Source organism: Vipera berus, assembly GCF_964194415.1.
Source record: "Vipera berus genome assembly, chromosome: 1".
Lineage (NCBI taxonomy): Eukaryota > Metazoa > Chordata > Lepidosauria > Squamata > Viperidae > Vipera > Vipera berus.
Window position 1 is genome coordinate 350972063 of NC_138202.1, and position 17014 is coordinate 350989076.

General features: G+C 44.0%; 1 protein-coding gene across 2 annotated transcripts; it reads left to right on the forward strand.

Annotated features, from left to right (window-relative positions):
• Positions 1 to 1476: 1476 nt before the first annotated feature.
• LYRM9 (LYR motif containing 9) lies at positions 1477 to 16824 on the forward strand. Of its 2 annotated transcripts, XM_081325985.1 has the most exons (4): positions 1477 to 1500; positions 8097 to 8238; positions 10759 to 10851; positions 16421 to 16824. In XM_081325985.1, the coding sequence occupies exons 2-4, from the start codon at positions 8110 to 8112 to the stop codon at positions 16436 to 16438; spliced, it is 240 nt and encodes a 79-aa protein (XP_081182111.1). In that variant the 5' UTR covers positions 1477 to 1500; positions 8097 to 8109; the 3' UTR covers positions 16439 to 16824. The 2 variants fall into 2 exon arrangements, with proteins under 2 accessions (XP_081182111.1, XP_081182110.1); XM_081325984.1 differs by lacking the exon at positions 16421 to 16824 and having other exon boundaries at positions 10759 to 11203.
• The last annotated feature ends 190 nt before the right edge of the window (positions 16825 to 17014 follow it).

The window sequence follows — 17014 nt, forward strand, 5'->3', positions numbered from 1 at the left end:
GGGACCCAACAGATTACATCCCAGAGTTCTGAAGGATCTGGCAGATGTTATCTCGGAATCATTGCACTATATCTTTCCAAAATCCTGGAGACACCAAGGAAGTACCTGGGGATTGAAAAAGGGCTGATGTGGTTCCCATCTTCAAGAAAGGGGGGAAAAATGGACCCAGGAAACTACAGACCAATCAGTTTAACATCAGTTTGGGGAAAAATTCAGAGAAGAGCAACTAAGATGATCAAAGGCCTGGAGACTAAAACATACAAAGAATGGCTACGGGACTTGTATTTGGCTACTCTAAAGTAAAGAAGTAATAGGGGAGGCATGATAGCAGTATTCCAATATTTGAGGGGCTGCCACAAAGAAGAGAGGGTCACGTTATTCTCCAAAGCACCAGAGGGCAGGACAAGAACCAATGGTTGGAAACTGACCAAAGAGAGAAGCAACCTGGAATTAAGGAGAAACTTCCTGACAGTGAGGACAATTAACCAGTGGAACAGCTTGCCTCCAGATATTGTGGGTGCTCCATCACTGGAGATTTTTAAAGAAGAGATGAAGATAGGTTAACCTGCTTGAGCAGGTGGCTGGACTAGAAGACCTCCAAGGACCCTTACAACTCTATTCTATTCTATTCTATTCTATTCTATTCTATTCTATTCTATTCTATTCTATTCTATTCTATTCTATTCTATTCTATTCTATTCTATTCTATTCTATTCAGATGAACTTCAATTTACCCACCAGAGGGCGCACTTTCGCTGCCTTACGTCTCTCTTCGCTGGTTGCTCACAATGTAGAGATAGGAAAGAACTTTGTGATATAATTACTTTATTTGAAGTTTTTTTCGAAATTACAAAGGTCCGCAGCAGATAAAGTGGAATGTGAGAATTTTGTTTTTAATCTGACTGAGCAGGAGGTGTAATATTGTTAACTATTCCTCATCTCCCTTTTTATCCCGTTGACAGCAATGTTTCCCAACCTTAGCCATGTAAAGATTTGTGGACTTCAATAGGGTACCCTGGGAGTTGAAATCCACATATCTTAAAATGGCTAAAATTGGGAAACACTGGCTTAGAATCTGAGGTTTGGACTGGATAAAACAAAAAAAAATAACAACAGTGACACTTCTTGCTCTTTTACTTTTAAAATTATAATCTGACCCTCTAATTCTGAGTAATCTTATTCAACCCTGGCAACTTGAAGACGTGTGGACTTCAGTTCCTGGCATTGCCCAGATAGCATGAGGAATGATGGGGAGAAGGGTTGCTCTAGTTCAGGGGTAGGCAACCTCGGCTCTTTTATGACTCATGGACTTCAACTCCCAGAATTCCTGAGCCAGCCATGCTGGCTCAGGAATTCTGGGAGTTGAAGTCCATGAGTCATAAAAGAGCCGAGGTTGCCTACCCCTGCTCTATGTTAATTCTTATCTCTATGTTAATTCTTATCTCTATGTTATCCAAAGAGCACTTGCGAAGGTCTGCGCATGCGTCCTGAGGAAGCTGGGTAAGAGGATTTGCAAAGGTTGCATCTGTAGACAAGGAGCTGCAGTGTGCGGGGGTCGTTTGAGGAGTGGGCGTAGGGCATAAATTGGGAGGAATGCATGCTGGAGAAAGGCAGAGAATTAAATTGCGATCTCAAATGCCCTGGAGTCTGCTATGCGGTCGGGCCCTGTAAAAAGTGGCATTTTCCTAAGCTGAGTGGGGAATTCTTATTCAGTAATTCTCTGTTGCTCAATTTAGGTGTTTTTTTTAAGAAAGATATTTAGTTTTAAACTGCTTAAAATGTTGTGGCCTTGTCGCTTCACATTACATGGTGGTATTTCCACCTGAAATCCTTCCAAGAGCTCATGAAGATTCGGGGGGGGGGAGGAGGGGGGAAGAAATGGCCAAAGTCATAGGATTGGGGCCAAGAAGGTTTGTTTTTTTTTTTAGAAAAGGGGGGGTGCCTGCAAACCGACCATATTTATCTTCACCATAAAGACTAGGATTGAAGGGTGGAACAGCAGATTTCCAAGAGGCCGAAAAGTTGCTACTTGGTTTAAAATTCGGAACTCCATTTGAAGTAAAAATGTTAAATGTCAGAAGAATACTTTGATATAAAACTTCCCACATTAGTATGAGAAGACAAGCATAGGCAAGAAAGTACCCGTGTGGAAATGCATGGGTGCAAAACTGGTCCTCCCTCCGATACAGTCCTTGACTTGCAATCGTTCGTTGAGTGAAGTTACAAAGGTGCTGAAAAAAAGTGACTTACGACTGTTTTTCACACAACAATTGCAGCATCCCCAAGGTCGCGTGATCAAAATTAAGATGCTTGGCAACTGGCTCATATTTACGACAGTGTCCTGGGGTCGTGTGATCACCTTTGGCGACCCTCTGACAGCAGAGTTAATGGGGAAGCTAGCTTCGCTTAATAACCATGTTACTAATGTTGAAAGAAAAATCTTCATCGGGGTCCAGTCCAAACCGGGAATAAATAAAATGGAGACTGCTTTAGAAAGAAGGTTGTCATTTATTAAAGAGCAGAACCAGACAAAAATGTGGCTCTGGGAAAGCTGACCCCATGTTATTGGGAGTGGTGGGTTTTTATACCTTCTTGGGCTTTTGTGTTTGGAGTTGTTCCTGTGGCATGAACTTTGACCTGAGTCCGAGTGTGCCTTTCTAGTATTCTAATGGTGCTGGGTTAATCCTATTATGTCCTAAAGGTCATGTCTTGCTTCCTTGGGACTGTGGCTGATGACTATGTCCTGTGTTGGGTTTTTTGGGTGAGCGGGTTGTTGATTCTAGGGATCTTCATCTTTCTAATCCCATTAGCTCTAAGCTTCCTGGCTCCAGTCTTTCTGAAAGGATTATCACATCTGCATTTCTACAGACCTGGCCTCTTCTTCTGGCAGAGACTGGGTGGGTGGGTGGGGTTTCCTGCCTAAGATTTTCCATTGCTTCTTTGGTGAAATATATTCTGTCCTTTTTAATATCCCCCCGAAATATTTCTTTCTCTGGGCAGGCTGACTTCCCACACTTACTTAAGAACAGCAGTGATCCACTTAACATCTATGGCCAGTGGTTATAAAATGGGGCAAAACTCACTTAACAGTTACCTTGTTTAGCAGCAGAAATTTGGGGCTCAATTGTTGTAAGTCGAGGAGTACCTATAAAGCTAACAGGAGCAAACAGGCTATTTTGGGAACTGAAATTCAGTCCTTGGTCTTTCTTCTCAAAACCTTTTTTTAAAAAACTTCACTCTACTTTAGATAATTCCCCCAGGTACAGTAATTGTCCTCGTCTTTACATAAGGTTGCTTCCTACTCCTCTTTAACTCAGCACAGTGAGTCACTTAGAAAGAAAAGGGAGGCAGCCCACAGATTTGAGCTGTGATTCCAAAGTGAGAAAAAGTGTCATCTGCATGGTAGAATCAAGTTTTGTGTGTAGGACACATAAATTAGGTAGTTAAACTGGCAGAACTGGGACTTGCAGCCAATCAGATGAAGAGCAGGGACAAAAAAAATGTTCCAGTTCAGAGTTCCTTTAGAAAAATAGATTTATAAATTTGCTTAATAAATAATCAGTTAAGGAGATATCACCCATCCACAAAACACACCCACACCCTTACCTTTGCGCTCTAGGTGTATTTGCTGCATGACTTTTAATACAATTAAAATTTAGAGATGTAACAGGCTGGAACAAATGAGTAGTAAATCAGAGCTGTTTTTAGATAATTGTCCCTCCAAATTGTGCCTGGCCTTGTCTTACTAATTCATTTATTAATATATTTTTACTGCCATATTTCCCAAGAACATGTGGATCAACCTTGTTAAAGTATTACAATAACATCAATCAGTGCATTAAAAAAGAGCTCGGCAGTATAATTAAAACTGATACGAATTGGTGTCCAGCAGCAGGATGCTGAGACCCAGATGCCTTCTAAATGGCCCCATTTTCAGATCTCCCTGAAGCTCAGAGAGCAAAGGTGCCATTCATATCTCCAGCTAGAGGTTATTCCAAAGCAGGAGTCTTCAAACTTGACCCTTTTATGACTTGTGGACTTCAACTCCCAGAATTCCTCAGCCAGCTTGCCTGGCTGAGGAATTCTGGGAGTTGAAGTCCACAAGTCATAAAAGGGCTGAGTTTGAAGACCCCTGTTCCAAAGGATGGCTGGGAGTTGAAGTCCACCAGTCATAAAAGGGCTGAGTTTGAAGACCCCTGTTCCAAAGGATGGCTGGGAGTTGAAGTCCACCAGTCATAAAAGGGCTGAGTTTGAAGACCCCTGTTCCAAAGGATGGCTGGGAGTTGAAGTCCACCAGTCATAAAAGGGCTGGGCTTGAAGACCCCTATTCCAAAGGATGGGTTTTGGTCTTGAAAATCCCCAAATCTGGGAGGGAGGAAAACTGTGGCATGTCCACATAGATAGTTTATTCCTTCGTGCCCTCACTCTGTTAAACACCTAATTCCCACAGCACTGTCTTATGCTTAAAGATATTTACCCATGTAGTAGGGCTGTATTGCTAGTATCCTTCTCATCTTCTCACCTTCTCCTATTAAAATGATTTATCATTTGTTGTTTGTATCTTATGATTTATATCTCACGATTTATCGTCTATGACTTATCACTCTGGCTTTTGCATGTACACTGGGAGCTTATGCACTGGAGACAAATTCCTTGTGTGCCCAATCACACCTGGCCAATAAAGAATATTCCAATATGAGTGGAATCTCTTTCAAGTCAACAGACCTGCAGGTACTCTACCTGAGTGCCAAGCCTTGTGGGGTTTCAGAGGTCAATACCACTGTGACTTTGCAGGAGCTCAGGACTGGTTATCAATCCATCAATTGCCAATCTGCCCCCCACCCATAAAGGGTGGGGTAGACTTTACTAAAGGAAGAAAGCTGCGAGAAAATAGAGAATGCTTGGCCAGTCACCCTTAAATTGGATCTTTTTGTTGTATTCTGTTTACCAGAATGACAAGGGGAAGGTGAGAGAGTCCAGGAGAGACTGGTATGAATGCCTTAGGACAGGAGTCCCCAACCCCTGGTCCGTGGACCAGTACCGGTTTGCAGCATGCCAGCAACCGGTCCGCACAAATAAGCAAAGCCCCATCCGCGGGATGCAGGCAACACACAAAACCACGCCCCCTCCAGTCCACGGAAAAACCTCTCTCCACGTAACCGGTCCCTGGTGCCCAAAAGGCTGGGGGCCTCTGCCTTAGGAAATTGCTCTTTGACTTAAACAGAATCTGAACTGCAGAAAGAAATGCTTCTTGTTTATAGGCTAATTAAAGAGAAAATCCGCAAGGAGGATTGTGAGTGTGCTGGTTGTTGAGTCATTTCCTGAAAACCGCACAGCTCTCCTGACTAACCAGACTTGGGAGCTTTTTGGCAGCTGACGCAAGGACCCACAACACGGGGGTTGCTTGCGAGCAGCAGTTTGTACCAGTGAATGTGTGGGCTGCTTCATTGGGTTTCAAGTGCAGTTTCTGAGGTCCTCCACTTACAACCTTTCATTTACTGACCGTTTGATGTTACAACGGCACGGAAAAAAGTGACATGACCGGTTTTCACATGCCTGTTGCAGCAGCCCCATGGTCACGTGATCATAATAGGAATGCTTGGCAACTGACCCATATTTATGACGGATGCAGTGTCCCGGAGTCATGTGATCCCCCTTTGCGATCTTCTGACAAACCAAGTCAATGGGGAAGCCAGTTTCATTTAACAACCGTGTTACTAATTTAACAGGTGCAGTGCTTCACTTAACAAGTGTGGCTTGTTAAGATAGAAGGGTTGTAAAATGGGGCAAAACTCATTAACAACTGTCTCACTTAGCAACAGAAACTTGGAGCTCAATTGTCGTAATTTGAGTACTACCTGTATTGTGCATTTGTGTGTCATGGGCTAATTTGGCCTATTGCCCTTGCTACAGAATCCGCTAAAATGGGATTCTGGCTCGGTTTAAAAATTCTCATTAACAAAATGCTTGTCACCTTTCCAATGTCATCTGCACCACTGTTGAAAAGCCCTTGGAATAACATCCTGTTGTTTAAACATAATCCCATTTCTTCAGCTGTGAGCCCCTGGTTCAACATCTCTCTTCTTGGAACTTTCCAGACTAGAAAACCAAAGTCATGCAAGCTGCTGTAACTTTTATTACAACTATAGGTAAAGGTAAAGGTTCCCCCGCACATGCGTGCTAGTCGTTTCCGACTAGCACGCATGTCCGTTTCAAAGCCGAAGAGCCAGCGCTTGTCCGAGGATGTCTCCGTGGTCATGTGGCCGGCATGACTAGACGCCAAAGGTGCACGGAACGCTGTTACCTTCCCACCGTAGTGGTCCCTATTTTTCTACTTACATTTTTACGTGCTTTCGAACTGCTAGGTTGGCAGAAGCTGGGACGAGTAACAGGCGCTGACTCTGTTACGCGGCACTCGGGATTCGACCCATCAAACTGCCGACCTTCTCATCGACAAGCTCAGCGTCCTAACCCACTGAGCCCTTATACAACTTGATTTATGACCACAATTGAGCCCAACATTTCTATTGCTAAGCAAGACGGTTGTTAAATGAGTTTTTGCCCCTTTCTATGACTTTTCTTGCTGCGGTTGTTTGGTGAATCGCTGCAGTTGTTAAAGTTAGTAACACGGTTGTTGGAATCTGGCTTCCCCATTGACTTTGCTTGTCAAAAAGTTGCATAAGGTGATCACACGACCCCGGGATGCTGCAACCGTCATAAATATGAACCCGTTGCCAAGCATTTGAATTTTAATCACGGGACCCCAGGGATGCTGCCACAGTTGTAAGTGTAAAAAACAGTTATGTCATTTTTTTCAATGCTGTTGTAACTTTGAACTGTCACTAGACAAAGGGTAGTAAGTCAAGGACTACCTGTGTGAGGTTATAGAAATCAAATCTTGCAAATATGAATGTGCTTCCCCCTTCCTCCCTTTATCTTCATGAGAACTATGGAGGTGTTGGCTGAGATGTTTGCTCAGGTTACAGTTTGGTTCTGGACTTGGGTCTCTTTTATCTGACTGTTGTCTTGGTAATGGCTCTTCCTCCTGTTCCTCAAGGTCATTCCTTCTACCTATTAAAGGAACATTTTGACTCCCATCACCTTCTGCTCTGTGGCTTATGGTGTGGCCCTGGAGGTTCTGCCCATTGCAAGAGACTGGCCATGTTCCCAAAGAATTCCAAAATGTAAACAATGGGTGTGTCAACGCTGCTAACATTGAATGTTCTTGCTTTGACAACATATGGAGATGCAGCCTTTTTCTTTAACTTGTGTGTTACGCTTAGAGTTAGAATTAGATGATAATGGGGGGGCGGGAGGAAGAATGTGTATGGGAATTAGTTAGACGTAACAGTATCGTAGTGCATGATTCAAGGCTGTTTGAAATAAGAGATGTTAAGGAATGGCGGGTTGGGGAACTGGAGGGAAAGTCTGCATTTCAAACTAATTGGAGAATGTGATTTATGACTGTTAATTAGAGGAGGGGATTGTGCTTTGATACTATGTGTTCAGGGGAAGGGAATTCAGATTTTGGCTTCGACCATGCACGTGCTGATGCTATGCTCCTCGAATAAAGATTCTTTTAAGGTGTTTTTTTTTTTAAAAAAAGCTGCATCTCCATATGTTGTCAAAGCAAGAACATTCAATGTTAGCAGCGTTGACAGGGTGGCCACAAATGAAGTCCCCCCTCCTACTAAAGTGCATTTTCTCATCTGGTGCCCAAAGATGCACCATACTGCAACTTCAGGAATAGCCAATCACTATGCAGGTTAAGCACTCTGGGAATTGTAGTTCAAGGAGTTCAGGAGGCCCAAGGCAAGGGAGGCTCTTTCAAACCCTGAGCTACCAGGTACATCATCTACACCAGGGGTAGGCAACCTTGGGTCTTTTATGACTCGTGGACTTCAACTCCCAGAATTCCTGAGCCAGCTTGGCTGGCTCAGGAATTCTGGGAGTTGAAGTCCACGAGTCATAAAAGACCCAAGGTTGCCTACCTCTGATCTACACCTTCTCTGTTGCAGGCATTGGGGTTCCTCGTGCAAACTGGGCAGTCTAGAAAGTGGCTCAGCTTCATCGTGCTGTCTTCTCTCTTTCCACAGTTGATGGTGGAGGATGATGGCTCCTCTCCCAGGGGTAGAATTGGTGAAGACCCCTTTACAGCTGTACCGCTACCTGCTCCGTTGCTGCAGGGTCCTTCCTGAAAAAAACCTCCAGGATCATTACAAGCACACAATCCGACAGGTATGCTGGGTGCCATCCTGCGGTTTTTCCTTAGTGCCTTTTCTGAAGTGTTTCTTGTTCTCAGCAACTTTAAGATTTTTGGACTTCAACCCCTTAGAATTACCCAGCTAGCATTCTCCAACTAGCAGATTTTAAAGTTACTGAGATTGAGAAACAGAATAACAGAACAACAGTGTTGGAAGGGACCTTGAAAGTGTTCTAGTCCAACCCCCTGCACAGGCAGGAAACCCTATGTTAGTCCACACTTTCCGGTCATAGAGAAATGGATCTGGAGAACATGCAGTGTATTTCTTGGCTGCGTAGAGCTTACCCAGATTCTGAGGTGGTCCACTTTACTGTTGGTGGAGGTCATGTCCTTGCAATTTGCAACCTGTTGTTGAGCAAGGCCAAAGTGAGATCGAAGTGTTCTATCATGAAAGTGGGGTGTTCCTTCAAAAACCCCAGAAGAGATCGAGTCATTTCATCCTGACATTACGTTGCATGAGGAAGCCATCTTTGGAGGGTCCACACTCAGCTGGTCTCCAGTTGAACCTCTGTGGGACCACCTGTTCCCATCCAGCCACCTGTTCCTCAGTGGGCATCTCTCTTTTGATTGTTGGAGAGGACAGAATTTCACCCTTCACTTTTCTTTTTTGTTTGATTAGAACATTCCCTCAATTGTCTACTCATGGAGGAGAGAAATAAAAACCAGACAAATAAATTAACTTCAAAAGAAGGCTAAAACTATTTTCATTGAGATTGCTTTTAATAATCGTACCTTGCAAACCTGACTGTGCTGTGCCTCCCTTCCTTCTTATATGTCTAGTAAATCAGGAAGGTGTTTATGTGAGCCATTTCCAAATAGCACCTTGTTTCCGGGGTTTAAACAAAGTTTCACTCTTTCTTTATTCTTTACATAAGGTTAGGGTTAGGGTTAGGCAAGGGAAAAAAACCTCCCAGTTGTTGTTTTGGCCATCACAAACAACTTCTGTTGTCAGTTGTCTTTCTTCTTTTCACTTGGGCCTGATTGGCTATGGTGTGGTCCCTCCTGGCTTTGTGTGGTTATGTAGATTTGCACATGGCTGGATGGAAGGCAGCAACAGCTGCTCTCTCTCTCTCTCTCTCTCTCTCTCTCTCTCTCTCTCTCTCTCTCTCTCTCTCTCTCTCTCTCTCTCTCTCTCTCTCTCTCTCTCTCTCTCTCTCTCTCTCTCTCTCTCACACACACACACACACACACACACACACTCAGAAGGATCTGTACTTGGCTCTGTCATCTTAACCTCTTTGCTTCTCTGATAGCATCTAACAGCCATCTGTTGCTTCCCAGGGTGACTCTTGTCCCTGATGCTCAGAAAAGCAATGCAGTAGGACCAATGGTTTTTCAAAATTGATTATTTGATGACATGGGTAGGCTCTGCCTGGCTTACAGAATGAGAAATGCAATATGGATACCTTAAAAACGGGGGCGGGGGAGTCTAGAAAAAGCACCACACAGTCGAACAGACCAAACATCCCTTGAGAGGGTCATCACTGCTTTTGCCAAGGCCTAGAACATGGGTATCCATCCTTGGCAACTTTTTAGACTTGTGGACATGCTGGCTGGGGAATTCTGGGAGTTGAAGGGGACTGGAAGCTGAAACATACAAGGAACGGTTGCTGGTATTGTGTATGTCTAGTCTAATGAAGGGACGCGGTGGCTCAAAGGGACGCGGTGGCTCAGTGGGTTAGGACGCTGAGCTTGTCGATCAGAAGGTCGGCAGTTTGGCGGGTCAAATCCCGAGTGCCGCATAACAGAGTGAGCGCCTGTTACTCGTCCCAGCTTCTGCCAACCTAGCAGTTCGAAAGCACGTAAAAATGCAAGTAGAAGAATAGGGACCACTCCGGTGGGAAGGTAACAGCGTTCCGTGCGCCTTTGGCGTGTAGTCATGCCGGCCACATGACCACGGAGACATCCTCGGACAAGCGCTGGCTCTTCGGCTTTGAAACGGAGATGAGCACCGGCCCCTAGAGTCGGAAACGACTAGCACGCATGTGCAGGGGAACCTTTACCTTTACCTTTTTAGTCTAATGAAAAGAAGGACTAGGGGTGACATGATAGCAGTGTTCCAATATTTCAAGGGTTTCCACAAAGAAGAGGGGGTCAACCTGAAGGCATTACAAGAAGCAATGGATGGAAACTAATCAAAGAGAGAAGCAACTGAGAATTAAGGAGAAATTTCCTGACAGTTAGAACAACCAACCAGTGGAACAACTTGCCTCCAGAAGTTGTGAATGCTCCAACACTGGAAGTTTTTAAGAAGAGACTGTCCATCTCACCAATAAGGTTTCTGTCTGAATTGTCTAAGTCAGGGGTAGGGAACCTTGGCTCTTTTATGACTCATGGACTTCAACTCCCAGAATTCCTGAGTCAGCTGAGGTTGCCTACCTCTGGTCTAAGTAAATATCCTTCACTTCTCCCATCACCAATTGTACAAGCCATTGCTTTACTACTTTACTAACCCATGGCAGCGATGATTTATTTATATAATTGTTTATTTACAGAGTTTCAAAGTTCATGCTGACGAAGACAGTCCTGAGAGGATCCAGCAAATTATCAAAAGGGCCATCCAAGATGCTGACTGGGTGATGGACAAAGTAAGCGGTCTGCATCCCATCATTTTTGCCAGATGTTCAAAGGAGTTGTTCTCCAGCAAGTTATATGGATTCAGCTGGCTGGACAACAGCAGTTGAATATCTGACTCCTAACACTTAAAATCTGGGTTATTTCCAAGGAGGGTGACAGCTGCATTTAGGTAAATGAGAAACACTGCTGTGAATGCTCAGCCATAAGGATCAGGGATTCAAGTATTTTTTATTAGTTTATCAAACTATCAAATGCAGAAACACAAAGAAAAATGAAAGTAATGGAAGAATAGGTAAGGAAAACGGGGAGAGAAAAAAGTGTAAAGGGGAAAAGAAAAAGAAAAACAGTTGACTTCCAACTCCTTTTGGCACAGTAGGATAAGGTAATACCATAAAACCTTAACTTTTTACTTTTACATAATAATATACACTAGCCGCTTCTATAACAGCAATCCTATCTAATCAGCAAAACCCAAAATCAAAGTTTGTTTGTTTTTCCCCACCTCAAGCACAAAGTCCAAAAAGCAGTTTCCAAGTAGAACCCATATTAATTGTATTATTTTCTTTAATCAAAGCAGGCAATTTAGCCATCTCCGCTAATTCCATCAACTTTTGCAGCCGTCTAATCCATTGTGGGAACCAAAGTATCCTTCTGTTTTTGTGCATAAAGTATTCTTGCTGCTGTCAGCACCGATCATATCAAAGTTCCATTTCCCCCCCCCCAAGTTCTTTATCCATTAAGCTCGGCCATAAGGATAAAGCTGTTGCATCAGGACGGAGGCTATCTATGGAGATTCTCAGTCATCCAGGTCATGGTTGTCCCAAATGTGCTTTTTCAAAAGGCAACTGGACTTCGGAAGAACTTAAGAAGTTTCTGGGATAAGAAGCGAAACGTCTTCAAGGAAAAACGAAGAAAGTCCAGCTGCCTTTTGAAAAAAAGTTACCTTTGGGACAGGATGGAGGGTGTTTACCGCTTCCCCTCTTGAATTGAATGGAATCTCTCATCTCCCCAAAAAAGATTTGAAACTTGGAACATTGGAATTTCCATCCAAGGAGTCCTTTCCTGACAATTCTCAGCAAAGGCAAAAAAAAAACAACACAAAAAACACCACACCACACACCTGCCCCGATATAAAGACCTTTGCTGACTCACCTTTTTATTAAAAGACCTCAGCTTTTGTGAGGAAAAAGTGCTACGCGACTGAGTGTGGGCTACTGTAAAGTAACATGACTTTCCTCCTCCGAAACCCATCCCTAAACGGGGTATGGGGAGCAAGGGTCTTCCCTAGCATTTCTGCAACAGGCTGGATGGGGTTGAAAGCCTGTGTTTAGGCCTCCTGCTGGCCTGAGCTGGAAGCTCCTGGAGATGTGGGCTCCACGACTTCCATTTTGCCTCCAAAGAGGAAAGCTGATCGGGAAAAACATTAGACAGCTGCTGTCCCAAAGGTGCTTTTCTCAAAAGGTGACTGGACTTTCTTTGCTTTTCCTTGAAGACATTTTGCTTCTCATCCAAGAAGCTTCTTCTATTCTGACTCATTTCCCCCCCCCACACGCACACACCACACACCTTTCTGTCAGAACTGAAGAAGCTTCTCAGATGAGAAACAAAACATCTTCAAGTAAAAAAAAATGAAGCCCAGTTGTCTTTTGAAAAAGCATCTTTGGGACAACCATGAGCTGGATGGCTGAGGATCTCCGTAGACATCAGAAAGCTGCTATTGGGTGATCCACCGTTGCTTCTAAGGGAAATGCCACTTCAGGGACAGGATAGCGGCCTCGTGGACAAGAGATCCCTGATCTCTGCCCTAACCGATCCTCTTCCAAACTGGGTCATGATGTCAGCAATCTAGTGTTACCACCAGACCGTGGGAGTGCGTTCTGCAAACCAGTGTCACCAATCAGTATTCTCAAGTTGAGAAACTTTCCACCATCTGTCCGGTGATTATGATTATATTAAGATTTTAAGCAACATCTTAAACCACTTCTGCCCTATGTTCTACTTCCTCATAAGAGGTGTTCTCCTGATTTTATCTCGGGGCCCACATCTGCAGCCCTGTCTTGAAGTCACTGAGAAGTTATATATATAAATGTATATTTCTTCATTTCAGTATAAGCTGTCTAGCACACACCTCAAACCTCATAACACTTTGTTTCCAAAGAAGAATCAAAGAGAAGGGGTTTTCAGATCATCTAGCCCAGACATGTCAAACACAAGGCCCGGGGGCCGGATTCGGCCTGCGAAGTGGTTTCATGCAGCCCGCGAAGCCATCCTGGAAACAGTGAGGGAACGGCCCCCACTGCCTTGGCCCTGGCCCAGAGACCCTCAGATCTGTTTCACTCCTGCCCAGGCCCCCATAGGCACCCTTGATGCGAACGATGTAGAGCTGGCCACGCCCACCCAGTAGGCCACGCCCACCCAGGCCACACCCACCCGGCCCCTTGAGGACAACCGCAGTGCTGATGCAGCCCTCAATGAAATTGAGTTTGACACCCCTGATCTAGCCCAAGTGCCTACTCAGTGCAGGATCTGCTCCAGAATATATAGATTTATTCTTCCGTTGATAGATGTGACCACCCAATTGCAAGATTGACTGGGCAACCTGCAATTTGAAGAAACACGAAAACAAGGAATTCAAAATAAAATATCGTCTAGAATAATATAACAAACCTTTGGAACATACAAAACAATAGGTTGATGGGGTAACAGAAGTAACCATAACTGAACCAACCCAGAACAAAGAAACACATATTTCATTCAAGGCTCTTACGTTCTGTATAGCAGTGTTTCGCAATCTTAGGATGTGTGTCCCAAAGATGCTTTTTCACGAGGCAAATGGACTTCCTTGTTTTTCTTTGAAGAGGTTTTGCTTCTCATCCAAGAAGCTTCTTGGTGTGAAGCTGAAGAAGCTTCTTGGATGAGAAGAGAAACGTCTTCAAAGAAAAACAAGGAAGTCCAATTGCCTTGTGAAAAAGCATCTTTGGGATAACTATGACCTGGATGACTGAGAATCTCCATAGACCAGGGGTCTTCAACCTTGGCCCTTATATGACTTGTGGACTTCAACTCCCAGAATTCATCAGCCTGGGAGTTGAAGTCCACAAGTCATAAAAGGGCCAAGTTTGAAGACCTCTGCCATAGACACTTAGGATGTGTGGACTTGAAATCCCAGAATTCCTCAGCCAGCTGGCTGGGGAATTTTGAGAGCTGAAGCCCATTCATCTTAAAGTTGTTGAGGTGGAGAAACACTGCTATATAGACTCATCTCACGATCTGGCCCAATGTTTGGGGGAAGAGCCAGGTTTTAGAACCTTGTGAAAGGACAGAAAGATCAGGCCCATCAGAACCTCAGGGGAATGATATTCCATAGGGCAGATCCTGCAACAGGGAAGGATCTTAAGGCAGAATCTGCCAGAGCAGTGTTTCTCAACCTTGGCAGCTTTAAGACGTGTGGACTTCAACTCCCAGAATTACCCAGCCAATTGTGCTGGCTGAGGAATTCTGGAAGTTGAAGTCCACACGTCTTAAAGCTGCCAAGGTTGAGAAACACTGTGCCAGAGCATTCGTGCAGATGATGTTTCACCCTCTGCTTGAAGCTTTCAACAAAGCAGCAACAAAACATGTACCAAGAGAAGACAATATGTGTAGCTCAGGGTAAACAGTGGAGTCCTCAATGCTCTCTGAGCTTGTTTGTTTGCTTGCAGACATTTCATTACCCAACTGGGAAATGATGATGTTACCTAGTTGGGTAATGAAATGTGTACAAGAAAACAACCAAGCTCAGAGAGCACCCAGGACCCCCACAATAAAGCATGTGCTTGTTATCCAACATGCTGTGCTTCACATGGGCTGTATTGGGATCACAATTCCAGCTGAGTTGGCTTTCTTTTGATCAGTTGTCATGGGGGGTAAAATGGCACATGGATGACAGAAGGACCAACGGGTGCCAGAGTTCTCACACAATGAAAACTAACGTAATAGTAAATAGGAAGATTGCCAAAACAGGACAGATGAAAACAAGCTGAGTTCAAGTGATGTTGCTAAGCAGCTGTTATGTTGGGTTGTGAACTGGGAGAAGACAGGACTTCTTTAAGGAGTTGCTAACAGATCCTTCAGATATTCCTCTTTGAATGTACAGGTGGTTCTCAACTTACAGTCATTCGTTTCGTGACTGTTCGAAGATTCAACAGCACTTAAAAAAGTGCTATGACCATTTTTCCTACAACTCTGACAGCATTCCCATGGTCACATGATCAGAATTCAGAACGCTTGGCCACAGGCATGTAGTTATGACGGTTGCAGTGTCCTGGGGTCAGGTGATCATCTTTTGTGACCCCTTCTGACAAGCAAAGTTAATGGAGGAAGCTACATTCACTTCGCAACCCTGTTACTAACTTAACAACGATGGTGATTCACTTAACAACTCTGGCAAGAAAAGTCACAAAATGAGACAAAGCTCACTTAATAACTGTCTTACTTAGCAGCAGAAATGTTGGGCTCAGTTGTGCCTAAGTCGACGATTACCTGTATAGTCCACTCCATCTTTTCCCCTTCAAATCCAAATTGTTGCATTGTACTGTTGAGCAGTTTATGAATATAACAAGCTTTATAACTGAGCAGTGGGATTGGTCTGGTTAGCTTTGTTTTAGTAACAAGCTGGTGCAATCTGTCAGTTTGGCATTAACTTTGTTTTCAGGGGGGGGGGGGGGTTGTGCCTAGCTTGTTCTGTGAATGTAACCAAACCATCCAGGTTTCATGACTAACTGCAGTACTTGGTCTAAAGTCCACATGCTAGTCTGTCAGGTCTCATAGGACAGGGGTCCCCAACCTGTGGGCCACGGCAGTGGTGGGATTCAAATATGTGAACAACCGATTCTCTGTGTGGATGCCGCTTCCGGAAGTCCATTCTGGGCCTGGGCAACAAAAAATTAGCCACCAGTTCTGCTGAACTGGTGCAAACCGGCTGAATCCCACCACTGGTCACGGCCCACTAGTGGCCCATGAGGGGGTTGCAACTGGGCCGCGAAAATGGCTGGCGAGCGCATGTAAGTGCATCCTCACTTGTGCAAACAGCAGGCGAGTGGGCAAATGCACGCTTCATTGAGAGGCAGGCGTGCGTGCAAAGGGAGTTGTGCACGTGCTTGCCTGCCACTCACGCAGAACCACCCCCTCTCGCCCCCGGTCTGCAAAGCAAGAAAGGTTGGGAAATTCTGTCATTGGAAACTGCTTTGTACATAAACGATGTTTATATAAACTTAATAAAATATTACACAGATAGATGATAGATAACGTAGTTAGCTAGCTAGTTAGATAATATAGGTAAGCTGATTAGATGTGTGTGTCTGTGTGTGTGTGTGTGAGAGAGAGAGAGAAGCTTTTGGGGTCAGTCTGTTTATGAATATTTTATTGATTATAAAGTCCAAAAGGTTGGGACAACCATGGCCTGGATGACTGAGAATCTCCTTAGGCATTGATTGTAAAGATAAACTACTAGTATTATTAATACACAATACTAATTTTCTTTATTAATATCCATCTTTGAATTTTTCTTCCCTCTCTTCCTTTCACCCTTTCCCTTTTCAGTATAAGAAACCAAAGTAAAGGAGAAACAGTTGGTGGAGAAACCAAGATTTTTTTCTTAAAGCAATTAGACCGAAGAAACCAGTTTATAACAGTAGCCAGTTCACTGGAAGAGAAGAAACTCAAATTCAGCCAACTTCTTTGCTATTGAAGGTCAACCTTTAATAAATAAGGGACAAGGTGTCTAAAGCAACTGATCTTTAGTAATTGAATTTTCTGAGCTGAAATAACATGGCCTGTACAGGGCTTGGAGCAGGAGTCATCATCATGAGGTTGCATTTCCACAAGACATATTCCACGTTCCCACAGGATTGCTCTGTTATATGTTGCTAGCATGCAGGAAAATGGATTCATTTTGGACCAAGGGCTGCTCTTTGCCTGGAAGCTATAATAAAATCAAGTTTTGATTTGCCTCAACTGCTGTTGATTTCATCGCCTGGATACTTGGTGGCATACGTTCATCCTTCCCATGCACTTCTGTAGAATACCCAGTTTGTTTGGGGTTTTTTTAAAAAAAGGCAGAAATAAATTCTCATTCTTCTTATTTTTTGAATAAATGCTGTTGATGCTGAGAAAGGAAATGAATCCAGGAGAACA